Source organism: Herpailurus yagouaroundi, unplaced genomic scaffold, assembly GCF_014898765.1.
Source record: "Herpailurus yagouaroundi ecotype Mexico unplaced genomic scaffold, PumYag 163, whole genome shotgun sequence".
Taxonomy (NCBI): domain Eukaryota; kingdom Metazoa; phylum Chordata; class Mammalia; order Carnivora; family Felidae; genus Herpailurus; species Herpailurus yagouaroundi.
The window spans coordinates 57,858,134-57,885,891 of NW_024412404.1; the positions used below are offsets into that span (position 1 = coordinate 57,858,134).

Genomic DNA, 27,758 nt, shown 5'->3' on the forward strand with positions numbered 1-27,758 from the left:
AATCACCCACGCCCCCTCGACGCCCGCGGCTCTCTACCGAGAGCTGAATCTCAGGAGAGGAGACACCTTTTCTGCTCATCTATGCAGTCCCTTGACGTTTCTGAGGCTGCTCTGGCTTTGAAAAGAGTTCACTAAGCCCCTGTGTGAATAATGCAGTAAGTATTTTCCAGGTTGTACAAGACATGCAAGGGCCTGACTCAGCAAACGAGCACGTCCAAAGAGCCTGTTTTCTTCACAGGCTTTTTCTTTCTTTCTTTTTTTAAACTGGAATCTACCCAACTGAGGAGAATGTGAAGGACTCACTTTCTGGGAAGCCAGGTATTCCATGCCTCTCGCCAGCTGGTAGGTGCAGGACACCAAGTCCTTGAAGGTCATCTGCTCCTCGGGGACGCGGTTAATGTCATAGGAGTACTCCATCCCGGGGGGCCTGCGGGCTCGGAGGTATTCCCGGAGGTTGCCCTTCGAGGCGTACTCAACTATGACATAGAGCGGCCCTGCGGACGGAGTAGAGAAAGCAGCTCAGGAAGGCGACTACCCTTCCCAGATCTGCCCCCCCCGGGGAACCTCAGCACAGTGTGAGCTCTCACAAGCCGGCGCTTTTTTTGTTGAATTTGAACACACGGAAAAGCACACACAAAAACAGGACAGCGGCACCTCTCCTCTTCCCCAAAATGCCAATCGACACTTGGTCAAGAGAGCCCCTAAAGTCTTCCAGAAATAAACAGAGGTACAGCGAGTGCCCCCCTCCTGGCACTCCTGTGCCCTCCTGGAGAGCAATGGCTATCAGAGATCTCTCTCTGCCCGTTCATTTTAAATCGTTTTACCCACATATATGTACCGATAAACAATGCACTGGTTTCCAGCACATAAATGCGTCGTGAAGATACGGCTTTGCAACATTTTCCCCCTACGTATTATCCTTGAGGAAGGAACCCAGTCGGGCTGATAAAAAAAAAATCTAGATCATTCCTTTCAATACCTATATATACATTCTACCATATAAATAGGCCACACTTTATTTATTTCTCTATACTTATGGGCATTTACGTTGCTTCCAGGTTGGTGATAAACAAACGCTTCTGGGTACGCCTCCTTACGCACACGTGAGATCCTTTCTCCGAGGCACAGATCGGAGGTTGGCAAATGACAGCCCGCAGGCCAAATCCTGCCCACTGCCTGTTTTTGCAATTAAATCGTATTGGCACACAGCCAGGCCCATTCACATCTGCATCATCTGTGGCTGCTTTCTCGCTACCGGGCAAACACGAGTCGTGGCCACCGAGACCCACGCTAAAGGCCACCAAACCAAAAATATCTACCATCACCCTCCACGGAAAGTCTCCCGACTCCTGGTATCGACCTAAAAGAGAAGCTGCTGAGGCAAAGATAGGATTTTCGAGTCTATTAATTATCCTCAATCGGAGTCCCAAAGTGCTAGTCAGCTCCCCAATGGGAGAAGCCAGGGCTCTGTCTCCCCCGAGGCAGATAACGTGTCCCTTCCTTCTACTCTCTCCTCTTCTAAGCTAGTCTTGGGAGCTCAGCCATCCGCTGCCCATAGCAAGACATGGCTTCCTCAACCCCCATTTTAAGGCATCTGTCAACCCAAACATAGGGTCTTCTTTTGAGAAATCCCTCTTAGCACCATCAGACAAAACCACAAGGAGCCTGTCCTTTCCGAACACCCTCCAGGTGATGGCCTCAGAACAGCAGGACTCTATAAGGCCCTCCCATCCAAAGCCACCCAACGCCTACCATTCCCCAGTCCCCCAGTACGGTCACAAAGTCCCCTTTGTGTTCATGGCCAGGAACATCTTCCTAAGGGGATTTTTAAAGAGAACTTTCAACATGCACTTGAGGTGCCCGAGGAGCAAGATCCAAAAGTCCAACCGTTTCTAAAATGATGCTAACATTGAAGCGTAAATTATTTGGATGAAAGCATTTTTTCCTCCTACTCACCATCCTGAGTGCAGGCTCCAAGGAGATTTATGATATTTTTGTGTTTTCCAATCATCTTCATCATCTCCATCTCTGACACAAGATCAGAAAGATCCTTCTCTGTGGCATCATCTACAAACATTCGGTAAATTAAAAACCAGTTACTTTTCTCTTAACCCGTCAGCTGCTGCTGTAAGTCATTGCCAAAAACATAGTTGAAACAGCATGAAATTGAATTTTAGAACCAGAAAAGACTTTCCAAATCATCTCCTTCATTTTACTGGGAAGGGGGCAAAGGCCCGGACGGGGAACTGCCCGGATCCGTGTCAAATAGCTAATTTGGGGTCAATGAGGTCAAAAGTCAGGACTAGAAATATAGACCTTCTTCTGCTAAAGGCCAATTCTTTTCCAGCAAATCTCACAAATTGCGGGGGCGGGGGGGGGGAGGTGTTTAAATTCATCATGAAATAATTCCATCCTCTGGCAGATCTAAGGGGCCTCAGAAAAAAACCTTATCAAACTTCAGGATGTCTGAAAACAACTGTGAGCGCATCAGGGGTGGGGAGAGGGACCCGGATGAGGTATGTCAAATCACTACAGACTTTCTCTAGACCAAGTGCTGCTAATCCAAGCCCTTGTAGCCCTTAGAAAATTCACAGACAGGTTCAGGGGGCACCTCATAACTGTGTGTGTGTGTGTGTGTGTGTGTGTGTGTGTGTGTGTGTGTGCATTCTGAGTGGGCAAAGGCCCATGCCTTCTATAATGGGTTTCTCAAAGGGGGCTGTGATTCTCAACATAAAAGAATTAAAGTTTTCTAAACTTCTGCTCTATAATTTCAAGAAAAGCGTCTTAGGTCCTACAGTCACAGGCTCACAGCTTCTAGAAAGTGGCAAGCCTCTTCCACGTGAACCTCTCTGAGCTAATTCAATATGGAACAATCTGCATTTACTAAAACAATGAGATAAGGAAATACGTAGCAGCCTCACTGCAAAAAGCTTTTCAGCTTCACAAAAGGAGGAGCAATGCAATTAACTGACTGGAGGGTAAGACAGACACACAGAGCACAGATAGGGCTGGGATGTTGCTGTGAGCCACCCACTGGCTGTAAAAAAAGGACGCCTGACAGGGCTCTGGGGCTAACGTCTTCCTCCATCCTGAAAGGGAGGACCAACCTGGGTACATCCAAAGAAATAATCCCCCCAGACCTCCACTTCTGAACTCCAGACGCCAAACAGAAGTTCTGCCAAAGGAGGCGGGAAGCCTGGGCCCTCCCCACACGTGCCCTGGCACGTGGCCGGGGGTGCCAAGGTTGGCTGTTGTGGGGCATGCAGCCCACCACACCTGCCAAGCAAGAGGGCCAGGGCGCACGAGGCAGGCCCCGGCCACACAAGACGAAAGCCAGAGGGCCACCTCTCTTGGTGGAGCTGAGACACGTGGGGTGGGGGAGCACAGTCCTCCCAGGCATCAAACTCCAACGTGAGGACCTCAAAACACCCCAGTTTTCTTGGGAGCCATGCAGATCAATAACTTAAAAAAAAAATCATCTTTCTTACTCCTTCCACCTGCTACCTCCCCACACAGGGAGGGACAGGATCATCCCACGACAGCCCATGAAAGAAAGAAAGAGCCTAATTCAGGAAGCATCCACAAATGGGTCAGGCACCCATATTCAAGAACAGGTGTCTCTGCCCAGACACGTGGGAAAAACCGTCCTTTCTAAGATCCCTACGACAGGATTTATAATGTAACCGTTCCCTATAACTCGTCTCATAAAAGAATACTGTGGAGGAAGAAGTTAATGTTTGAAACGCCGTAAGCTCCTTGGACATAGGCATGAAGCAGGGCTAGAAGGTCAGTGCACAACGACATGTGACGTTCATGTCCCGGGGTAACTGCTCACATGGCCCAGAAGGTTCTGCCCAGCCACCGATCCTGCTGGTGTCGTTTAGCTTTCTAAGGGATTCTCCCAGACCGGTGTCAATTCTGTTTTGTTTCTCTTACAAAACAGAAGGTGTGACCTCCTCTCCCTGCACCCCCTCACTCCCTCCAAAAGGGTCAACCTTCCTTTATTTGTAAGGGAAGGTTTGGGACCCAAATCCAAGAGGCCAATGCTCCTCTAAATTAATCAATCATACGTGAGTTGCTACTTTCTAAGCATCTACAAAAATAGAGGGAATAGGAAATCACGGTCATCACCTAGGAGCTGATGAAGAACAATCTGGGAGGCTACCACTTTCTAACAAAACTGGCTTTTCTTTCTTGTAAGTGCACACAGCTCAAGATAAATCGTCTGTCCGGGATGCTGATTTATATGGAAAACTTCTCAACCCCTAGGTCAACTATGTGCTCTCTGACCCCTGCCATGATAGAGTTCACATGCCACAAAAGGAACATTCTTGATAAGACTTTCCACCCCTTTCCCACCCCCACCCATCCCCCTCACCCCACTCACCTTTCAACATCTTCACTGCCACGGTGACTGCTTCCTTGGGCTTCTCTTTGTCAATCCCCACTGCTTCAGCCATGACCACTTGCCCAAAGCAACCTTCCCCCAGAGGTTTGCCCAGCGTCAGCCTAAATGTGTAAATAGGGGATTAGCACACGGCATCTGGTGAAGGGGTGTAGCAAGGGAAATTCCAGAACTAAATATAAAAATCTTTCAGCGGCTTGCAAAAGCATGGAGCATTTATCATATGGAACTAATGAGACCTGGGGTACACACGCGCTTGAGTATTTTCTTAGTGACGTTTTAGAGAATGTCAATTACGGGTGGAACAGCTATTAAATTTCACATTTGTGTTCACGATTTATTTTCTTTGTGGAAGGTATCCTCGCTAGTGAGGTGGTCAGCTTTCCTAAGTGCTAACAATGCGGAGCTTTTGATCTTGAGCCAATTGAATATTTGTAATTTAGAATGTCTCAAAGAAAAAATGTTAAAGCTGTTCTTATTTTTTTTTTTGTCTCTGTGAAGTGAGGTCTTTAAAATCACTATTATTCAAATACCAATGGATTTTACGGTCACATTCCTGGCCAAGTTACATGATATGAATCTTAAACGCATTTCAAGGAATCTCTAATTTTTCCCTAAAGGAAAAAGAAAATTCTAGAAATTGAGGGGACTCTCTTTTGACCTCACAGTTTAGAAAATCCTTAACTACCCAAAATTAATAATGAAGAAAATCCAGAGTGAACACAAGGAACTGGATTTCTAAGCTCAGAAGCTCGGTGCACACCATACTAATAGCCATAGATTTGTCTCTGGGCATTCTCGAAGCCAAGAGAACAGAGAAATCTTTCGGATACTTATGAATGTGGTTTTTTTCACTTAAGCACAACACAGTGAAGTATTAAGCTGCCTTTAGTAAATAAACACTATTTATGATAAGCACACAATGGTTTGCAAAAGCTAAGCAAAGACTGAGGGAGGCGTATGCTATGCTGAGGTCATTCTGTTTCTATCCTGAACTAAAATTAAATTTAATATCTTGGCAGAAAATAAACATTTGCATTGGAAAAATGGCTAATTTATGTCCTATTGCCCCGCTACGACAAGCGTAACAATCCTTTCTTTGTATAACTTCTGCCTCCAATCTAATAAACTGCTTCTAAATAGCCTTCATTCACTGGAAGTCTGCTCCACCTACGTTTGTGCTAAACTCCGTTTTGAAATGCCTAGCGCTCAGATTTTCCGCACCGAGGGTCCTCCCCCAAGGTGGGAGCTAACGGTCAGGCACACACAGACTTCCACTGTTGGCTGCAGCGTCACAGGCGACAAAAACCGTGCACTGAACCTGAGAGCTGGGATTTCTTACGATACGATCGCAGCCCCCTAGTTCAGTCCTATTCGTGCAGGAATGTGCACGCCCTCCGACTGGTACGCTCAAACGAGGGAGCGAAGTGGCTTGGTGAGAAACAACCCCGTTCTCATTCCACCTTCTCCAGGGAAGGGAACCACACCTTGTGTTTTCTCTGATGCCTCCCCGGTTATTGTTCAAGAAACAAGTCCCGAATGAAGAATGGTCTTTTCGCTACAGGACACAAACACACTGGAAATTACCTCCATTAGCTCTCTTGACAGAGTGACACCTGTATAATTATTTTTGGTCCTAGCTTATGGCACACATTAGTATCTCAAAATTGGCTGCTGGGAAACAAAACTGGTGTGGAGTTGGGTGAATCGAAATCACAGGTGCCACGTAAGCTACCTCTCTTCCCAAAGAGAGCGCGTCATACCCAGTCTCTAGAAAAGCTTATCTTGGTACCTCCAAGTTTGTGTAGGAGTTTCTTTGATTGTAATTAAACGCTTCTCTGACTTAACTTTAGGGAGATAACTGCAAATGCCAAGACAGACAGGGAGTGAAAGCTGTATCCAAGCCAGGCAAGAGGTTACGGCAGGTGAGGGAATGTAGACGTATAGTCTGGGATGTCCACCTTCTACTATTCCCAATGTTCAGATTCGAACGACTACAACAAGTGAGCTGACGGTCTTCAAGGACCGTCATACTTCGTCTTCTGGGCAGGACCAGAAATAGAGGGCTGGGAGCACAAGATCTGCCTCACAGACTCTCTGCCTGGCCCCACCCTCTTCTTGATGTTTGTGGTTCAGAGCTCTCAGCCTACCCGTACAGGAAGGGAAACACAAGGCAGGGAAACTCAGAAGCCAAGAATTGTGCTCAGTCCTGGGAGGTCAATACTATGATCTTTAGTTTATAAAAATGGAAGTTCAGAAAATCAAGGTTGCCTAGCCACTGGCTAGCTGAACCAGGATTCAGATCCGGTCCAAGAGAGCCCAAATACGTGGACATCAAGCCAGATCAAGAGATAAACAGCTCCCGGTAATGCCTTCCACAGAGCCCGGGTGGGCATGCTGATTAGAACAAACATCTGATCAGAACACCTCCACACCATCCACTAAGGAAAATACTATGGACCACGGGAAATTTGATGTCAGATACCATATTTGAACCATTTCAGCCCCGTATGACATGAATAACCATTAAAAACAGCCAACACTGAGTGAAGACTCCTAGGGCAATTTGCATTTTACATCTAATTGCTCCGAAGAAATGGACTACAGAACAGTCATGTTCTAATCACCAGCGGCTGGAAGGTCACATGTGTTTTTATAAGTGGGATATTTAGTCCATGTGACTGGGTATGAATGATCTAAACAGTAAAAAAAAAAAAAAAAAAAATGCTAACAAGGTACCATCTTGTTTGGAGACCAGCCATGCCTAGTAGCTGTTTTTAAAGAACGATTAAAAGTGAGAGAATCAATTCTTTTCTTTTTCAGGAGGTGGTTAGAAATACAACCTCACTCACTCCTGTTGACATCGTCAGACATGACCTTTGCAGTTAAGGACCATAAAAAGAAAATGTCAATCCAACATCCCCATTTAGACCTAAGTCTCCATCTGGGGATGTGTCCAATGGAAACACTCACTTATCTCTTGGAAACTCCCACTTTGGGTCTTCTGGAAGTTCATACTCGGAGACCCCTGCCAGCATGGGGGTGTCTGCCGTTGAGGAGAGGCGTGTGGTTATCCTCACCAGCGGGGTGTTGGAGTTCATGGAGGAGCTGGACTCGGCAGAAACCTGGATACAAAATGCAAAGACACAGATGTAATCCTGGCTCCACCTGAGAAGGCTGGCAGCCGGCCAGGGCCCAGCCAGATGGTCGATTCTTAGGAAGAAAGGTGGGAGGGCCGGCCAAAGTCAAGAATCGGATTCCAGCTCCTCTGTCTTCCTATCTCGGCAGCACCACATCTCACCCACCTCCCATGCTCCCAAGACCGGGCTTGCAAACATCTTTAGACAGCACCCGGTCAAAATAGAAGTCATCTTTCTGTCCGAATTCCTCACAACAGCCACCTGAGGACACAACAACAACCCCATGAGCTTCATTACTGCCTTGTTACCTGTCCCGGAGCCCCACGTGACCAATCTCCCCATACACCAGCTCATATCATGAATCAATTCTGTGCCTGTGAAATTCCGTAAAAATTTTTTGTTAGACGATCAGCTCTCCGATACGGCGTCTGTCTTTTGGAACGAAAAGCCAAGCGTCTCAAGGAACTAGCTCTAGGATTTGAATGTGAAGGGCATCCCATAGCTCCAAGGGTCTTAATTCAAGGTAACCGGAGACCCAGGCACTGAGGGCCATTCTCTGCTTCCCCCCTAGTCCTTCTGGGAACCGGTGACGCCCAGGCCATTCGACGGAAATCAACTGCCTCTTTGTAGAGACTGATGGATTGAAAGCATGGGGCGAAGAGTCAAGGAGAAAAAAAAAAATGCATCCTTGTATTCATAATCATGTGGGAAATCTCCTCTTCCATCTGAAGACTGCAAGGGCTACACCGACTTTTCTCATTCACCCCCCAACCATTTCAGTCTGCGTCTGACAAAACGGTTACTTCTTAAATACGGTGTCTTTCCTGGGCTAGTTTCTATAAGGAAAACACATGTGGAGCCCACTTGAAGGCCAATCCCGAGGATGACTACACCATCCTGGTACAACTGTGGGCTGCTTGACCACCACCTCACTCTAAACCATGAACACGACTTTGGCTCAAGAAAGTTGGAACGTGAGGCTTAACGTGGTCCATCAAAGCAGCCCGCAGTTCCTCTCTGGTTCGGTCCCCTGCAAGACTGCCCAGGTCAACAGGACTCTCCAGCTACGCTTACAAACACACCTTTTCTTTTTTTTTTTTTTTTAAGTTGTATTTATTTATTTTTTGAGAGAGAGAATGAGCGGGGGAGGGGCAGAGAGAGGGGGACAGAAGATCCGAAGCAGGCTTTGTGCTGACAGCAGAGAGCCTGATGTGGGGCTCAAACTCACAAACTACGAGACCATGACCAGAGCTGAGGCCAGACACATAACCAACTGAACCACCCCGGCGCCCCCAAACATACCTTTGAAGTTAAGGTGGCAAAGACCGAGGGCAGATAAACATACTTAGTTGCGATGACCTTTCGCAAGGTAGAGTTTGAACCATTCCCGCCGGGAACAGGAAGACCCATACTTTCCTGAGACAAAAATCTTCATTCTCTCCTTTGTAAGCCCAAAGTGCCCTGAAGGCAGGGAGAAACCCAAGAAGAGCCCAAGAATGGACTGGGGTGGGGGTTTGAGGTGGAGTCATTTTAGGAATAGGAAGTTGGTTTCGGTATTAAAATAAAGACGTATGGAGTGCCTGTTTGGCTCAGTCAATTAAGCATCCGACTCTAGATTTCAGGTCATGATCTCACGGTTCCGGGGATCGATCCCCACATCGGGCTTTGTGCTAACAGCTCAGAGCTTCCTTGGGATTCTTTCACCCTCTCTCTCTGCCCCTCCCCTGCTCATGCTCACCCTCTCTCTCTCTCAAAAATAAATAAAATAAATAAAAAATAAAATCAAGACGTATGGGATTTTTAACCCAGAATTTCTATCATCTTTTAAAAACGTACAGGAGAACACTTCTGAGCCCTTCTGAGCGGTCTTTTGACAGGGGCATTTACTCTTAAGCTTTACATGCAGAGTATGAGCAAAGTCATTCGCTGGAAGCAATTTAAAAATAACTTTTGAAAAAGGAGCTGAAGAATTGTAACTTTTGGAGCTGAGAAAGACCTCACGGATAGACTCGGCTCCAAGAGGCTGAGGCCTCACACCCAAGTGTCTAAGCACTCAAATGGCAGGAGAGGAAAGGACAAAAGGTAACTGTGTGAACTCCCGTGGAATCCAGTCCTGCTCCCCACTAATGCCAGGGACTAGGCAGGGACGGCACCCTGGCCAGACAGACACCCTGGCCAGACAGACTCCACATGGGCCCCAACTCACTGCGCTACACGGCCTCAGTACAGCGCTCTCAGAAACCAGGGTCTCTCAAAAAACATCAAGATGTACACAGTTTTCAGCGACCACACAAACATCCTGAGCTCCATCCGCGGAGAAGGAATCACAAAGATTCAGGACTGGGTTTGGCCAAAGATGCTTCCCCAAACCCTAGCACCCTGCACCAAGGCCATGTGCTATGGATACAGAAGGAGGCTGGTGTTGTCAAAGACAAAATGGTCTGCCGGAAAGTTCTCCCACACAAAGAGGCAAAGGTCACCATTCACGGCAATGGGAACTTGTCCCTGAGGGTCACAGGCAACAAGAACCAACCAGACTTGGAAAAGTCAGTCTCGGGACGAGACGATACAGGCCCCCCAACGGCCGCGGTCTGGCAAATCCTGCAGCCAGGACTCTCTCTGCGAGGCCAGCCGTGTAGTCTGTCATCATCAGACCCGCAGGAATTCCACGATTCCACTATCGCTGTATCTGGTGTGCTGCCATCGGTGACGATGAGGGGAAACCCCACGGAGAAGTAAGAGGGGGCACGGTTCTGGGTAAAGAGGCATGTCCTCAAAACTCTGCTCTTAGCAGCAGCAGGGAGTACAGGGTATGGCATAGGAGAGCGGCCTCCCCATGTGGGGCGTGAGAACACAACCTTTTTTTTTTTTTTTTTAACTTTCAGGAATGATATAGAAGAGATTGAATAGTGGCTAGCCTTCGGGGGGAGAGAGAGAGAGAGAGGACTCACAGTTGAGGGAAGGGGCAGAACTCATCTTACCTCAGAACTTTCCAAGTCGTTTGAGTTTTATCACCAGGCATATGTATTTCTTTTTATGTTTTAGAAAAAGCACTTTTTTTTTTTTTTTTAACGTTTATTCATTTTTGAGAGACAGAGAGAGACAGAGCATGAGCGGGGAAGGGGCAGAGAGAGAGGGAGACACAGGATCTGAAGCAGGTTCCAGGCTCTGAGCTGTCAGAGCACAGAGCCCGATGCGGGGCTCGAACCCACGAACTGTGAGATCGTGACCTGAGCCGAAGTCGGGACGCTCAACCGACTGAGCCACCCAGGCGCCCCCAGAAGAAGCACTTTCTTTAACAATAAAAATATTTTTTAGAATGGTAGGGATCTGAATTGAGGAAGGTAGAACTGTCCCAGGAGGGGGGGAAACAGCAGAGCACACGTGCTTGACACACAGTGACTTCTAAAGGAGTTAGAAATGAGCAGATCACATGGGCCGCCTGGGTGGCTCAGTCAGTTGAGCAACTGACTCCTGATCTCGGCTCAGGTCATGATCTCATGGTCATGGGATCGAGTCCGTGTCAGGCTCTGTGCTGAGATTCTCTCCGCCCCTCCCCTGCTCGTGTTCTCTCTCTGTTTTTCCTTCTCTCAAAATAAATACACTTAAAAAACGAAACAAAACAAAAACCAAAACAACGAGAGCATTGCTTTTGCAACCTTTCCCAGCACTACCGGGCTGGGTTTTGGGGCATCTTTGCATCCTCCCATGTGGGCACCCCAGTGACCGGGCTTGGCCTAGCAGCCAACCCTGGTTGGTACCCTTCCTCTGCTAACTGCTTACGACACGGGGCTCCACTCAGGTGGTGGCCTTCTGAGCAACGGCACCCGGGGGGCTACGTGCCGGTTCCGACGTTGGCCAACTGTGAGCGCCTTGGAAGTCGTGTAACCTTCCTAGACTGGAGTTTCCTACCCGTTGAAAGGAAACCAGGAAAGTTCCCACCCCACAGACTTACCATGAGGGGAAAATGAGGTCACACCCATAAAGCATTTAGTGCTGAGCCTGGCACTGGCGAAGAGTTCGGTTGATATTTGCTACCAACGTCGCGACTGTTTCTCCTAGAGCCTTTTCAGAATCCTTGGCTGCCCAGACCCAAGGGAGCTCAGGACCGGCAGCCCCTCCAGGGAACCTGGAAGACCTGCAGCTTGCGGGCGTTTTGTGTAGGAGATGCTGTCACACTGTGTGCTCTGGGAAGACCGGAAGCCCACCGGCAGGGAAGGCTGACTGCAGGACAGGACGTGCCTTCCTAGCTTGGAAGATGAGACCCTCTCCCTCTGCTCACAGCCGGGATGGGCCGGGGCTCCAGCAAGTCAAAGAGCAAACCCAAGAAATAAAGGATCCAGGAGTCAGGGGTCGGTCCCGGGGCAGGGGGAAAGCGTAAGAACATCCTAATGACAAATATGGCTTAGGGGCTGCTGAAGAAAAGAAAAACTTACCAGTCAGAAGTTAACTGCTCTGTGGCTGACCTATGACCCGTGAGGAATCTTTGCCCACAGACCCATGGCAAAAGTTCACGTACATATGCAGCTTCCTCCGAACGATCTCCACAAGGTTTTCGTGTCAAAGCTTTTAAAACCGAAGCCCTCTACGAACTTTGTTGCTATCACTACTGTTCAAACTTTAAAACTGTGTTTACAGAAAGGGTTACTTATGGAGGTTTTGTGCCAATTAAGGGTAGAGGTTCACATTCAATGTGCAAATCTGGAAAATACTCTTGTAAAAAGCACAAAGGGGAAGAAAGGTAAGAAAATGCCAGAGGTATATAAGAAACTACAGAATCTGATCACTGTGTCTGTGAAGGTGTATCTTAATTTGACCTCCACGCGTTTTTTACTGAGCTTTTAAAATCCCCTCTGGGACTGTAAACTCGGGCTGGCTTTCTCTTCACTCTGCTTCTGCTGAGAGCGAATGTGTTTCCGGGGCTGGGTACAATCTTCTGCAGGCGACTGATTCCTCCACGAAATACTGCGTTTCGCTAGAGTGTCTTTCCTTCGGAACCCTCAAGTAATCCCCACTGTCCACCTGTGAATCCCTGGACTAATTCAGGACTAGGAGACTATCGCTTTTTTTTTTTTTTGCACAAAATCATTATCTACCCCATTGGATATTCTATCTAATTTAAAAGTAGTCCACCAATGGCGATAATTAAGTTACTGGCGAACAATACACACTAACACTCTCAAATAAACCGCCTTCTCACTCCTCAATCCTGGCAGGCACGATTCTAGCATGTATGTTGTTTTCTGTCTCCATTCAGTTCCCCCCTTTCCGGACTCTCTATAACACGTGCCATAAATCAAACTTCTAACAAAAGGTGCGTTTTGCGTATTTCCCTGGTATATACGGGAAACTAAGCAAGGAAGTGGCTTTCTTCTTTTCCTTTTAAAGGGCCACCAAGAAAGAGTCATTTCTGTACACCAGAGTAGACTGATGGGGGTAGGGGGGTAGGGGGACTCACAGAAAACAGGGCCGATAGAAGCAAGGAGGAGAGGGGTGACACACGGGTGTCACTAATTCCTGACTCTGAAGCTGGGGATCCCCTAAACCAGAACATTAAGGCCCCAAGTTAACATACTTGTGCTCTAAGCCCTGTCCACCCCTCCCCAATGGCCAAACAAAATGTTTTCACCACCTCGAACCAGGCGGCTGGGATAAAGGTTTGAGGGGTTTCTGGGGTTGGATTCTGTTTCCCTCCATAACAATATTTAAGTCATCAGGCAAGGCGGTTTAGGTTTATCAGTTTTCTCCCTCACCAGGTCTCTGCCTCCCCCGGGCTGCAGCCCGGGATTCCATGAGTAAACCCATCAAAGCAATGACTCACAGGTCCTGGATGGGCTGATGCTTCTTAGAAGATCCCATCAGCCAAAATCCAAATCAGATCTCAAACTGTCCTATCTTTCAGAGGCTGAGAGGAGCTAACAGCCCAGTGGGAACCAGGGAGGGCGAGGCACCCACTTGGAAGGGAAGGTTCCAGCTAGCCATCCATGACTACCCTAATAACCCAAGCGTTTTCTGGAACCAGGGAGATTTCATTAGACCATCTGACTAACCAAAAGGTGGAGAATCTTCCAATATCATGACATTTAGCTGCTAGACAATGAATGAGCTTCTAGAAGTGGAACCCTCCTTCACAGAGTTCAGCGTGTTTAATACCCACGAAGGCACAGCCCCCAAGAACTGATTCCTGAATCACATGCACCCAGCCGGTCCCCCCACAGCTTCTGTCCCGTTCGTGAGGTCCCTGGGAACATGCCACTTATCTCAAAGATATTGTTAAAAAAAAAAAAAAAAAAAAAAAAAAGATGACCTTGGGGCACGTGGGTGGTGCAGTTGGTTAATCGTCTGACTTCAGCTCAGGTCATGATCTCATGGCTCCTAAGTTCGAGCCCTGCATCAGGCTCTGTGCTGACAGCTCAGAGCCTGGAGACTACTTTTTTTTTTAATGTTTATTTATTTTTGAGATGGAGAGAGACAGAATGTGAGCAGGGGAGGGACAGGACAGAGAGGGAGACACGAGATCCGAAGCAGGCTCCAGGCTCCGAGCTGTCAACACAGAGCCCAGGGCGGGGCTCCAACCCACGAACTGCAAGATCATGACCTGAGCCGAAGTCGGATGCTCAACCGACTGAGCCACCCAGGCCCCCCTGGAGACTACTTTAGATTCTGTGTCTCCCTCTCTCTCTACCTCTCCCCTGCTTGTACTCTGTTTCTCTCTCAAAAATAAATAAAACATTAAAAACAAGAGGACCTTGATCTACCCATATCAGCAACCAAGAGGGTGAAAGCAAAGCCTCAGAAAAAAACCCTGGGGGCCCTTCTCAGAGGTGAGTAGTGGCGGGAGTGTGCCCTGCATGCACATGTGTGCCCCTACCCAGGAGATGGTTTTATCTGTTTACGGCAAAAGTGAAATGTCCATCCTGCCCTATGGAAACTTCTGGCTCCAGAGAAGGAAACTTACGTACTCACCGAAAAACTGATTCACCAAACCCAGCAATACCACATGCCTCCTGAACAAACACCCTCCGTTTCCTCTGCACCCCTCCCCACGAACGCCCCGCTGATGTGTGCAGCTCACAGAAAGGGAAGCCCTCTCTTGAACTCGTGGGTGTATAAAGGCTGCTTCACAATGACTGTGGCTATCCCCTGGCAGCCTGGGCACCTGCTCGAGAGCTGACAAGCTCATGAGGACACCCCCTCTGGGCTGGCCCCCTTGATCACGCTGATGCCAAAGGGAACAGGAGCAGGTGAGCAAGTGGCCGGCCTAGTGTCCGAGCCCCGGCACTGAAAACAGCACGAGCCCCTGTCAAGGGACACAGGGAGACGCCGGCTGCCACCTGCCTCCTCCGACTAAAAAGTTCTCTCTTTCCTCAAGCATCAAAATGCATAAAGAGCCTCAAAAAACTCACAATTACTGGGAAATGAACACAAGGAACTTCTTCTTAGCTACTGGAGCAAAGTATTTTTGACTCCAAAAAAAAAAAAAAAAAATAACAAACGGAGACATCCTGTAACCGTTAAGTCCGGTCCAAATCAGTAAATGTCAAGAAGGAAACACTCACAGTAGGATTAGAAGAAGAAGAAGAAAAAGAAAGAGAAAAAAAGGAAAAGGAAAAACATGACTCCTCTCGTTCTAAAAGGAGGACAGTGATTGATGGGGTTGAGTGAGATGTGGTGTGTGTGTGTGTGTGTGTGTGTGTGTGTGCGTGCACGTGCGTGCTGGTGGAGGGGGGAGGGTCAGGGCCAAGAAGCAAATACTTGGTCTCCATCATGAAGACTCTTGGTGTTACCTGCGTCATAGAGGAGGCTGGGCTAATACAGCATGAAAAGTGGCCTCGCAAGTAACTGGGAACAGCCCATCCTTAAGACATCTGGTTACAGGCTCACCTGTCGCCAGGGGAAAGTATGCTTGGCATCTCCGTGGCATTTTCTCTGTCATCAACATCTCTGCCGGCCTTTATGGGGCCTTTCACTCCAGCTACACTCCAATAACCCTCTTGTACCCAGATACCTGACAGGCACCTCCTCCTCTACCAAAGGGGCCGTGCTTCCTGACGGCGCATTCTTCGTAAAGAATTGCACAACCCATTTCGACATCTATGAGGAGCTAAGGTGTGTCAGCATCCCCCCAAATAAATCAATCTCCCAGAGATTTGTGCGCTTTCCTCTGCTACGAAAACCCAAGATCACTACATATGATGGCCCCCAAATCACCTTGGAACCACTGGTGAAGGTGACAGGCCGTATCTTGCGCAGAACCTGGGTCGGACCAAGCCCTCAGGAAATCATGATAAAGAAAGGAAGCAGGCGAGGGCGGGGGGAGAAAAAAGGAGACGACCTAGTGTTCCCTTCGATCACACAGGGACATGAAGGAAGCATGATCAACCGAGGTGGAGACAGACAAAGACGAAAGGCCAGTCAGCCGAAGAGAAATGAAAATACGATGACTAGGGTTGAGTCAAGGAGATTTTAAGGGCAGCTGCCTCTTTTATATGGAAGTAAAAAGAGCACTGTAACAGCTGCAGAGAAAAAGATGATGAAATCATTATGGGACAATCGTCTAGCTACACCAAATTGCAGGTTTCCTCCAGAAGGTAGCATTTTCCCCTGGTAGGAAAAAACAACAAATCATAGAGATGGGAACACCACTCCCTTCTTCAACTCCCTGAGGTCAGGTTCTCAAGACGGTGGCTGTAAGAATGGCCCGGAGGTTAACTGGAAAGGAGGAGGGAGGGGAACGGGTGGTCACAGCACCTGAATGTCACTGAAGGCGCCACCTGGCCATGTGAGAGTCACCTTCCAACTGGCCTCTCCCAAAGTCGGACAAGCAGCCCCATCATTATTTCCCTAGCCCCAAGAATGACAGTGGTGTGGTTTCAGTAACAATAGCATTCTTGGTGGCAGGAGGGACCCAATGGGCACCTTGATTTCCCTTGCTCTTAACACAATTTGGGCAATCACCTGCACTTGACACGCCCTCCAAATGCTATCCTCGGCCTCTAGGAAGAATAAAGAACTGCTTGATACGTGGCTTCCAACGAGTCAACAAGGACCCATTCAGCCCGGAGCCCAGAGCTGGGTCGAGAACAGCCGGTGCCATGCCAAAACCGCGGCTGGCCAACTGGTTCCTAATCCGTCCTAATGCCTGATCCAGAAAATGTCACCGCCACCTGAAGTCCCGGGAGGGGCAGAGCTGGGATTAACCCAGAGTTTCTCGGAGTGCAGTTCAAAATCACCGAAGGACCTGCTTACACGCAATACAGATCCCTGGCCCCATTCAAGACCTACCGAGCTTGAATCTCTGGGGCTGAGATGAAGGAATCTGCAATTTTAACAAATGCCCTGTAAATTCTACTAAAGCGTGCACTGAAACAGAGCCAGTGAGTTGGCCATTTTACTTGCTGTTTCAAAAGAAACAACACCGCCCCAAATGCTTTGCTTGTAGACACTTTCCGTTCACATCTGCCTTCCCCTTCTGTCTTCATGAACACAGAGGAAAGGGTCAAAGCGTATCCTGTCCCACTCGCCTTTAGAGCCTTGGTTTAAAGCAGAGGTGCAGGGGCTCTCTTGCCCCGTCTCCCCAAAGCAAAATTAAACCAATCAGGACGCACACAAGAGCAAAAGGTGACCGCCAAAGACCAGACACGAGGCTGAAGACAATCTGTTGCTCGTTCAATACAACAATCATTCTACCACCAAATCCACAGCCACACTTGTGAACGATTAACAATAACATAATATATGCATACATTTCTATTTTAAGAATCAGAGAGGTCGAGCCAAAACCCAGTCAAGACAGACATCGCAGTCTGGTTTAAATCAAGCGGTAGTTCACATTCATCTTTAGGGCGTAAGTTTCTGACCTTGATTTAAAAAAAAAAAAAAAAAGTCAAAGAGAACTAATGCCCCTGTCTTTCTAACTCGTGGCATAAGCCAGTCTCAAAAAAAAGCATTAGATCGCAGGGGACACAAGTGGCCTGTGGTTCAAAAAGACCGCTACACCTGAGCCTCAAAGACACAAGGGCGTTGCCTCCCTGCGTTATTTCCAGTTCTGCTGATTAGCTCTGAGAGTCTCCCACCATCATGCTCGCCTGCCCTTGGAACTTGACTCGACTGACACCCCCACCCCCACCCCGCCCCGCCCCGGGGCACCAGGACTTGACTCTCCAAGCCCCAAATACTAACTGGACGGCCACTAAGAGGCATGTTGGGGCCACTCACACAGTGAAAGCTCACAGGAGCAGATGGCATCGAAGCAGAGAAAAAGACCCAAGGGCTGGCTGGGACACGGGGTTGGAGTAAATTTCTTCAAACTCTTTATCTACTTTCTGTTACCTGTCTCCGCAAGGGGATGCGCTTGGTCAGCTTGTGCACAGCGGGCTGGCTGCTGAAGTCCGGCTTCTTGGTCGTGGTCTTCATTCGGCACAGGATGACTGTCACCACCATACAGGCAATTAGGAAGACCCCTATGCAGTAAATGGCTATCTCCAGATAGTCTGGGGAAGCCGTAATCTCCTTTTCTCTTACAGGAGCTGGAGTGCAGACCACAGGGGAGGAACAGATAAGCAGGCCACAGAGTTAGGACACGGGCTTGATGCGCCCTGGCACAGTTAAACGAAACACAAGGTGACGACCATTCCCAAGGACAGGTTTCCCTAATGACTCGAGGCTGCAGAAAGGCCCGGGCTACGGGCCTGCCGTGCACCTCTCCCCATGAAGGCGAGCAACCAAGGGCTCCTCGTTTTACCACCAGGGCCCACACGGCCACTCTCTCTAGCCTCAAGGGGCCTCTGCAATGCAGAGATCACGGTGGACTAGCTCCCACCAAGGCACAAAGAGCAGGCTACAAGGCTACATTCTGTTAGGCATTCGGGCACAATGCGACAGTTAACCACACCTACGAGAAAACAGACTGTCTTCCACGGTGGTCTCTGAGGCCAATCAAATTTAAAATTCTTAAATACAAACAGTGCCCACTTTTGCATCTGAAGGGATCACTCTTATTTGGATAAAGCTCTTCCAAAGGAAGATGTGACAGGGTAATTTACCCCAGACGAACACACTTTCATATGAAATGAAATAAATATTCATCTAGTAGGGCTGGCCCGGAAAAGTTTCAAATTTCTTAATACAGTCCAGCCTGGTATTCCACTCAACAAATAAATGCATTTCATTTAAAGACCAAATTGCTTTTAGTATAGAATCGCTATGCCCATACCATGAAAAGCTGGTAATATTCCCTCATCGATTACCATTTGAAATTTGTGTCTCTGGTTATACTGATGTCACTACAGTGTTTCTCTTGAACACAGAAATGGTGTTCCACGTGGGTAGCACGTTCGTCTACCAACTTCCAATAAATGATATCCGCTCCCTCCTTCGCCCTCAAGGCTCATCAAGCTACAGGCAGGGTATTTCCGAACAGTACTTTTCTCAAACTGTGTTCTTACAGTTAATGTGCTAGTACCGTCAGGCAAATTGGTTAAGGGGGACCAACTACGCACCTGCGGAATGCAGTACTACAGGTAAAAAAGCAAGCTCAAGGTAAGAGGCATCTCATTGTTTCAAAGCAAATATTCACAGAGCAGACTCATGACAAAAGGCAGAATGGATACAAATGGTATTATTTAAAGCTTATGCATTGTAACCAGAAAAATACTTGCATGACAGTCAAAACCTCCAGCAACACAGCACAAAATGAAACGATCAACTTATTTTGACGGGATATACAATAAGCATGCAGGTAGGCACGGCACTCTAAACGTAAGCGATTAATAACTGCCGTGGGACATCACGAGCTGGCAAACCAGTCAGTCTATGCAGTTTCACGAAGGCAATGACAAAGGCACAGAGGCAGTAGGTAGGGATTATCAGGAAAAGTTCGACCAGGACAGAGATGTCGGTTAAAGACCCAGGCAGCAGCAATATGTAGGCAACGGGGCTTCACCGATGTTGATTTCTCCGCAGGGCAGAAATAACATCAAGCCCGAGATGGCAAGAGCATGCTTTGCAGGAAAAGCAAGCCGAGGGTCCACTTTATTGTAACACACGGCAAGCCACCGATTCCCCAGGTAGGTAACACACTGCTTCTGTACACCCTCTGTGCAGAGGTGGGGCTCCCCCGGCACCTCGGCAGACATCCATCTATTTACATATCATTAAAAAAGAGAGAGTGGAGCAAAGTAACAAAAGTACACATGGGATTTCAGCGAAATGGAATCTGAGATGAGAAAAAAACTACTTTGTATGTTACAAAGTAATTTCAACGTCTTCCTTAAGGGAAACAGGGACGGGTGAGAATTTGTACGTTGACTCCGTGACTCACGATAAATGTTAAGATCCCTTTGGGTTTTTTAAGGATGAAATTTTACCTGATCATTCACGTGAGGGTGGGATCTCATTGTGAGTGAAATTTCCAAAGGCAACTGTCTTATCCCTGGGGGATCATTTTAGACATTTTTAAAAAAATCTCTATGCCGGGATAAAAGGGGCCATTTTCTGCGAACAGAAGCGGTGTTAATTTTGTAGCAATCAACCAAGAAAAGGGCAACAACCGTGGAGAGAAAGAGCAGGATGTACCTGGCAGGACTGTCAACCATGCTGAGTGAAAGGATATCCCAATAGAATTACCCGCCAAGCACGTATACTCCCCAGCATCCTCAAAAGTTACATTCCGAATATAGAGAACCTCAATCTCTTTGTCCGTGGTATTAACACCGGCGGCCTAGAAAACAAGGGAAGCAAGAGAAAAGGCTAGACGACCCAGGAATGATTGTGGAGGGGGCCGTGGAACCATGAGGCATCACACCGGGGGCTCCGGCAGGTGCTGGCCACCAGAAGATTCCGACTGCAGCCCGTCCACAGAGCCCACAACCGAGAGACACGGAACGACACTGAGCAGCTCACCTCCACAGGCCCCGTCACCACACCGGCTTCACCACCTAGACATGCATGCAATCAAAACGCATGGAAAAATCAACCCACAGAGATCCATTCTCTTAGCCTTTGTTTTGCTTTGGATTTAGGGATGGTTTTCCAGAAGTATGGCGCCCAAAAGTCCAAGCTGGGTTCTGGTCCTGTTGGCTGCAGACTCCCACCTTGACAAAGGGATGGTTCTGTCTCAGTGACCGTGTTATAAAACAAAACACTGGACACGAGCCCAGGTGGACACCTGGCCTACCCTTCCGGCCCGGTGGGAACCAACCAGGGTGGAACTGCGTGTCAGCTACCAGACTCCAATTTTCACTCCTGCGTAACCATTTTGACTTACGTCGCATGGAAAGCAACAGAAGTAGGATCTTGGTAGCAGAGAAACGGGGTGGGTTTTTTTTTTTTTTTTTTTCATTAATATCAACATTCAAGTGTGGGTCGTGACAAACTAAGGAAGGCAACCTGTTGTTGCCTTTGACAGGGTCCAGCAGTGCACCGATTAAAATGGACTATGCTCGACGATGGGACGGCGAGATCAAGGGCAGTATCTCACGAGCACCAGTCACGCCACCAAGAAGTAATATTCTGCTGGAAAAATCACACAGTGCCGATATTTCTCTACAAATCTGTGGCAGGAGAAGGTAGGAATTCGGCTGATATGCAAATGTCACAAATTCAACCAGGCATGCCGGTGTGTATTTAAAATGCAGAAGATGTTCATCGATGGGGAATGTGCAGCCCGGACAAGGTTAACCAGAAGGAACGACTTAAAAACTGGGTGGGGGGGTGGGGGGTGGAAGGCAATCTTTGGAAGAAATTAGAGCAACATTTTGAACATTGTGGGCATTTTTCCATGGCTACTGGCATCATACCAGCTGCATCACCAGAGAAAGATTATTATGAATATACCAAGGCCACAGAGTATCCTATAAGCTGCCTGCAGTCTCTCAAAGCACCAAGTCTTTTCAGCTTCTATATCCAGCCTTCTTTAAAAAACAAAACAAAAAAACAAAAAAAAAAACAAAAAAACAAAAAAACACAGAACGTTGTTACCTTGCTGTTTGGGCAGGACAGTGAGCCAGGCAGACTGGTTGGCCTGCCCTATATAATTGGAGACCTTACATATATACTCCCCAGCATCCGCCTCCGTCACATTGAACAGAGCAAGCACTTCTGCATTGGAACTATTTATCCCCGAGTGCTGGAACAGACACAGGAGAACAATATAACGGCCAACCAGGAGGAACTTTGTACCGTCTAGGGTCCCACCACCAATGCACCACAAGAAAACAGCCTCCGTTAGGTCTAAACAGCTGCCTCAACGGGTTGTGGGTTCAGAAAGGTCAAAGTAAGCCAACGGGTGGACAAATGGAAGTGACCCCGTGGAGAGGGATGGAAGGGTGTGATGGATACCCAGCAGAATGGACTGGTAGTTCCGGGTTGGTCGTTTTCTAGTTCTTTTGAGCACTGGTATTCTCACTGGTTGGGAGGTCTTAGTGGAGCTACCTATGGTTCTACTGGAAGACTGTTCTTTTTAAGGACGTTCTCTTATGGGCACCCAAAGGCGGGAGACATGGGAGGCAGTGGCTGAGAAGAGGGTGTACAGACTTAGCTGCCGCTGGCTATCACCATCCTGCAGAGTAAGACAGATCTAAAAAATAAAGAGGCTGATGCCATTAACACGGGGACTTGCAAGGAACCAAATTACGAAACACAAGGAGAAAGTTTCCTTGTTCAGCACCTCACTAATGCAAAACCACTTTCTGAAGGTTAGTGTCTAAACCACATTTGGATGGATTTCAAAGGGGAAGGAGTTTTCTTTTTAAAAAAAATTTTTTTTTCAACGTTTATTTATTTTTGGGACAGAGAGAGACAGAGCATGAACGGGCGAGGGGCAGAGAGAGAGGGAGACACAGAATCGGAAACAGGCTCCAGGCTCTGAGCCATCAGCCCAGAGCCCGACGCGGGGCTCGAACTCACGGACCGCGAGATCGTGACCTGGTTGAAGTCGGACGCTTAACCGACTGCGCCACCCAGGCGCCCCAAGGAGTTTTCTTTTTAAAGCAAAATGTAAATGGTTTCTAAAAGATGGCTACTACCACCGGACCCTAACCTTAACCCATTGTGTTAAGAGAGAACGACATCGGTGTTAACGATGCACACTGGTACAATGCCTAGAGGTTACAAAGCTCGTTCCGTGCACGCCATGGCGTAGACCCTGCACAACCACCCTGTCGGGGACCTAGCAGCACAATCCCCGCTTTTATGGATGTGCGGCCGAGCCTAAACGTCTCGTCTGAGATCTCAGGGCTGATAAATAGATGAATTATTCTGACTCCAACTAGAATAGCCCTGCCAGCACCCCATGGGGTCCCTTCTGCAATTTTACTAGCAAGTCTAATAATCTGCTCATTCCCGAAACACACTCTCTCCTGGCCGGTCCAATAAGAGCATCATTTTCTGACACCAACAGGAAATCAAAGAACCGGTCCCCGAGTCCATGACGGAGACCCCAGGAGTGGCGTCCCTTCAGATTCAGAAAGTCCTCACCTTCAGAACCTTGAGGTAGGGTAGCCCGTCAGGTCCATATTTGCTGCCATTCTTTTCCACGTGTTTGATCCACTGAATGTGGGGCTGGGCATCGCTGTAAACTTTGCAGACAAACTCCACGTCGCCTCCGACCACGGTGGAGGCATTGGCAGGCAGTCCAGCCTGGAGGATGGGCCGGTGTGGTGATCGCTCTGAGGGAGAGAGGGAGGGAAGGGGGAGCGGGGACGGGGCAGGGGGAGGTGGGGGAAGACGGATAAATGAGTTGTGTTGTCCAGAAGGCTGCTCGTGAACGCAAGCCAAAAAGGCCTCAAGTCTGCTGGCTGACTCCTTTGAAATAACACCGCGGCCCAATGCATAACAAAAACGACTTCAAAGGAGCCTGCTGGAGCACGACCCTTGTAAAAAGAATACTTATTTAGAAAACAGAGAGAAGAACTGCTTGTATCTCAAGTTATTGGTTGTCCGTGGCCACCTACCCAACAAGGGAGAAGGTTCTGACAATCGAAAGACAACGGCAGGGGAACGGGGGCCCCTTCGCGGGTCCCACTTGGGATCATATCGGAGACTCACGCTGACCACAAGCTTCACGTCGCAGGCAAGGGACAAGACAGAGGCGCCCTGAACACCCAAATGGCTCCCAGACACGGTAGCTCCTGAAACGTCTCTAAGATGTTCTGAGAAGACTTCATCTTTTTTTTTTTTTTTTTTTTTAATTTTTTTTTTCCACCGTTTTTTTTTGGGACAGAGAGAGACAGAGCATGAATGGGGGAGGGGCAGAGAGAGAGGGAGACACAGAATCGGAAACAGGCTCCGGGCTCCGAGCCATCAGCCCAGAGCCTGACGCGGGGCTCGAACTCACGGACCGCGAGATCGTGACCTGGCTGAAGTCGGACGCTTAACCGACTGCGCCACCCAGGCGCCCCAATTTCTTGTTTTGAAAAGAAAAACTGAACGCTCAAGCTCCAAGTCATGAACTCCTGAATGAACAACCAGATTCATCTCTTTTCAATGGATTTACTCCATTTTACTCTTTATTCACCCATACGTGGGGGAGGGGCAGAGACAGAGAGAGAGAGAGAGAGAGAGAGAGAGAGACAGAATCCGAAGCGAGCTCCAGGCTCCGAGCTGTCAGCACAGAGCCCAATGCGGGGCTCGAAACTCACGGACGGAACGCGAGATCACGACGTGAGCCGAAGTCGGACGCGTAACCGACTGAGCCGCCAAGACACCCCATAAATAGACATCCTTTATTCAGACGCGGCACCCAAAGAAACAGACAGACATCAGTTCCCCAATCCTGGTGATGTGCTAGGCCACGTTCGAGAAAGCCCCATCGAGGGTATGCTTGCCACCCTCACGTGCCTTGCCTCTCTCTCTAGGAAAAGAGTTCTCAACAAAAGACATCCCTCGTCTTACACCTGGCAAAGTTCCTCTCCGGCTTAGAGGTGGTCTGTGCGGAAGTCCCACAGAGGCAACCGTGTCAAGGTTCGTGAGACGTTGTACACAGGAGTCCCCAAGAATCTGGTAGTAACAGACCAGCCTGCTGTGTGATCCTGTCCACAAAGGCCCTAGGATCACAAAGTGGCTGGAATCCTCCTACGTGGCAGTTTGGGCAAGAGCCACACGTACCCAATCCCCCATCTGTCGACCCACAAATGTATTACCCCGTACACCTCACCATGTGTACATGCACGTGTGAGTCAGCCTCCTTATCTCTGTCCACACCGCAGACACCACCGTGTTGAACCCCAGCTTAAAAAATGGCCAAGGGAAATAAGGAGATCCCAGCCGACCCGCCACACCAAGGATGCCTCCACCCTGCACCTGGGTATCCCTGTGCACTGGGCTGGAAATAGCAAGTTAGAAGGATAGATATCTAAGTGCTTCTATATTTGGGCCTTTCAGATGAAAATATCATTTAGTGGAATTTGTTGGACACGAGCCAGACCATGTGCAAATTGATTTTACTGCACAAGCCTGTTGGTCTTTAAAAACGTTAAGAAAAAGAAAAAGAATAGAGAAAGAAAAAATGCTAGTGGGTTACTCTTAGCACATTTCATTCCAGAGTCTCCCATCACTTCACAGACACCTACGTTTTCACATTAAAAAGATAAGGATTGCAGAGCCTCCAAAGAAGTCATTCATTTGCCTGACATTACCCTGTAGGCTACGCAAAGAACCCAGAAGTCCTAGTTTTGTGGGCAGAAAATCTCAAAGCTGGGATCCCTTCAATCACCAGAAACCCTCCCTCTTCGGCTGATATGCCATCCCAGGAATGGGCCACAGCAAGCCTCCCGGTCAGGTCTGGCGGCCAGCTGGATGCCACGGGGACCCGGCTTGCAGCTGGCAGGGACAGGTCTGGTTTAAATCCCGGCTAGCCCCATCCACGTGAGAAGAACAGAGTGAAGTCCACACGTGCACTGTCCTCGCCAGGCCTCCTCCCAAGAGACGCAGCGGGAGGGGATCTGTCCTCCGGGCCGGATGCTGCCAGCCAAGCTCACGAAATACGCTCCTTTTCTACATACCGAATGTTGAGGAGGTTTCCTCGTTCCCAGAGAGGACTTTTAGGTATCAATTCATGCTCTGGCTCGGCGTTCCAGTTTTGTGTACATGTGCTTGTGTGTTTTCAAGATAAATATTTACAGTGGACCGAAATATTTATTCTCGGAAACAAAGGTACTGTAAAATCTTAAATGTCATGAGCCAGATCAGCTGAATTTCAAACCGAGTTCTCCGTCTTAAACATACTTGTTTCTAATAAATCGTTTCACAAGCAAACATTGTGCACGTAATACCAAATAATGATGTCCTGTGAACAATGGTTGCTTTCAGACCGCCCGGCATCTCTGGCCTGCGCCAGCCTTCAGCAGGGAATGTAGTCACTGGGGCAACACTGGCAGGGCCCGCTACAGACCTGCAGCCTTGTTTTACTTGCGGTCGACGTGCCGCTGCGTTCCAGTTATTAAGTTATTCCATTGCTATCTTGACTATTTTCACCAAAAAAAAAAAAAAAAAAAAAAAGCCTCTGCAATGCCTTAATGTTATTGCATTTGCAAATTACAACACGCCAAAGTTGCCGGCTTGCAGTCTCGAATTTATCCTCTCGAATTTTCTCACCTTATACAAAATAACCCCTTAACCACCCCCCCCACCCCCCCACCCCCCCCCCCACCCCCGCGCCGGCTCCCTCCGCCCTTTCTCACTCTGGGTACAAAAACCGGCAAGCGGGATCGCTCTGTAATCGAAACCTTACACCGTCTTCCAAAACTTATTACAGCTGCCTTCGGTATAAAATGAAACCTTAGAGAATGTTATTTAAAATGTTTTTAAAAAGTCAGTAGGCCTCATGTTTCGTTTCTCCACATCAGGCTTTGATTTCCTTTGCAACCTTATTCTCTGCCCTTAAACAAGTCAGAGAGCAGGCCCCAAACATCTTGGAAAAGGTCCCGGGATGCCAGCATCTGCAAAGCACGGTACGGCTCATCTCAGATCCTGCAGCCATCACTCCTCCCTGGTGTCTGTCAGACCCGTCCGAGCGGTGGTCAGCAGTAGGGGGGAGGACAGAAATTAGAACAGGAGTTCTCACCCTGGGGTGAGAGCGGGACACGGGCAGTGGCTCCCGCAGAGGCGAGACCTCCGTGGCCAGGCCCCGGTGGGCACCTGGGAAATACCACAGGAACAGGACAGTGATGGTGGCATAAGGACCCTCCACAGCCAGTGTGCTCTCCCCCAACCTCAGCAGGCCCTGGGCAGAGCAAACTCCTCAGGTTCCCAGAGCTTTGCACAACAAGCCAATGTAAAAAAATAATAATAATAAATAAGTCAATGAATTATCTCTGGATTAGAGAATAAAACTCAGAGCTGGCCCATCTGTTTTATTATATTTTTTAATGTTTACTTATTTTTGAGAAAGACAGACGGTGCACGAGCAGGGGAGGGGAAAAGAGAGAGGGAGAGACACAGAATCCGAAGCGGGCTCCAGGCTCTGAGCTGTCAGCACAGAGCCCGACACGGGGCTCGAACCCACGAACCGTGAGATCACAACCTGAGCCGAAGTCAGACGCTCAACCCCCTGAGCCACCCAGGCGCCCCTGGCCCATCTCTTGTTCTTCTACATGATAACAAAAATCACAGCTTCTCCACCAGGAAGGATTTACAGTTTGGGGCAAGGTTCTCTTACAGCATGTTTAACTCTCTGATCTTATATAAAACAGATTCTTTTTTTTCCTCTCTTTGCAGGGGCAGTGAAATAAATATATGGAAAACAGAGAAGCTGATGAGCAGCTCACCCCTGTGCCCTTGTGGAGGTTTTTAAAAAAATATCCATTCTGAGTTGAGCAGGTTGCACAAAGACAGTGCCCGGACCTGGAACGGGGTCGAGAACCTTCAAAAGAGCAACTCTAAGGCCCCTGCGTGAATTCCGACTTGAGACAGGATGGAAAGCACCCCACAGGGTGCCGAGAAGGCAGCTGGCTGCACTATTGGAACGAGGTCCCATCAAATCAGTGCATAGTAAACACAGGCTGATGCGCTTTAAAAAACACATTCTCTCCTCCGCGTTTTCGCTCATCCCCCCGTGTCAAGAGCTCCGAGTGAGTCCACTTTCCCGAAGCAGAAGGCCCAGCGGCTAGGAGTCTCCACTTCGAGACTGACCTTCTCAAGTCCTGCTCCAAAGCTTGGAGCCACAACCAGAAAGGGTGGGCGGAAAAACAGCCTGCTTCGCTCCACGAGGTAAT

General features: G+C 48.5%; 1 protein-coding gene across 9 annotated transcripts in view; it reads right to left on the reverse strand.

Annotated features, from left to right (window-relative positions):
* The window catches only part of FGFR2 (fibroblast growth factor receptor 2), a 108,893-nt gene that overhangs the window by 16,682 nt on the left and 64,453 nt on the right, over positions 1 to 27,758 (reverse strand). For 3 of the 9 annotated variants that reach the window (XM_040486635.1, XM_040486631.1, XM_040486637.1), the window contains 7 exons: positions 23,023 to 23,213; positions 21,526 to 21,673; positions 17,872 to 18,074; positions 7,379 to 7,530; positions 4,388 to 4,509; positions 1,957 to 2,067; positions 304 to 494 (listed from right to left, as the gene is read on the reverse strand). In XM_040486635.1, the coding sequence (XP_040342569.1) occupies positions 304 to 494; positions 1,957 to 2,067; positions 4,388 to 4,509; positions 7,379 to 7,530; positions 17,872 to 18,074; positions 21,526 to 21,673; positions 23,023 to 23,213 (1,118 nt within the window). Of the gene's footprint in view, positions 1 to 303; positions 495 to 1,956; positions 2,068 to 4,387; positions 4,510 to 7,378; positions 7,531 to 17,871; positions 18,075 to 20,121; positions 20,267 to 21,525; positions 21,674 to 23,022; positions 23,214 to 27,758 lie in introns of all 9 variants that reach the window. The other 6 variants (XM_040486632.1, XM_040486638.1, XM_040486636.1 and 3 more) reach the window with 3 other exon arrangements.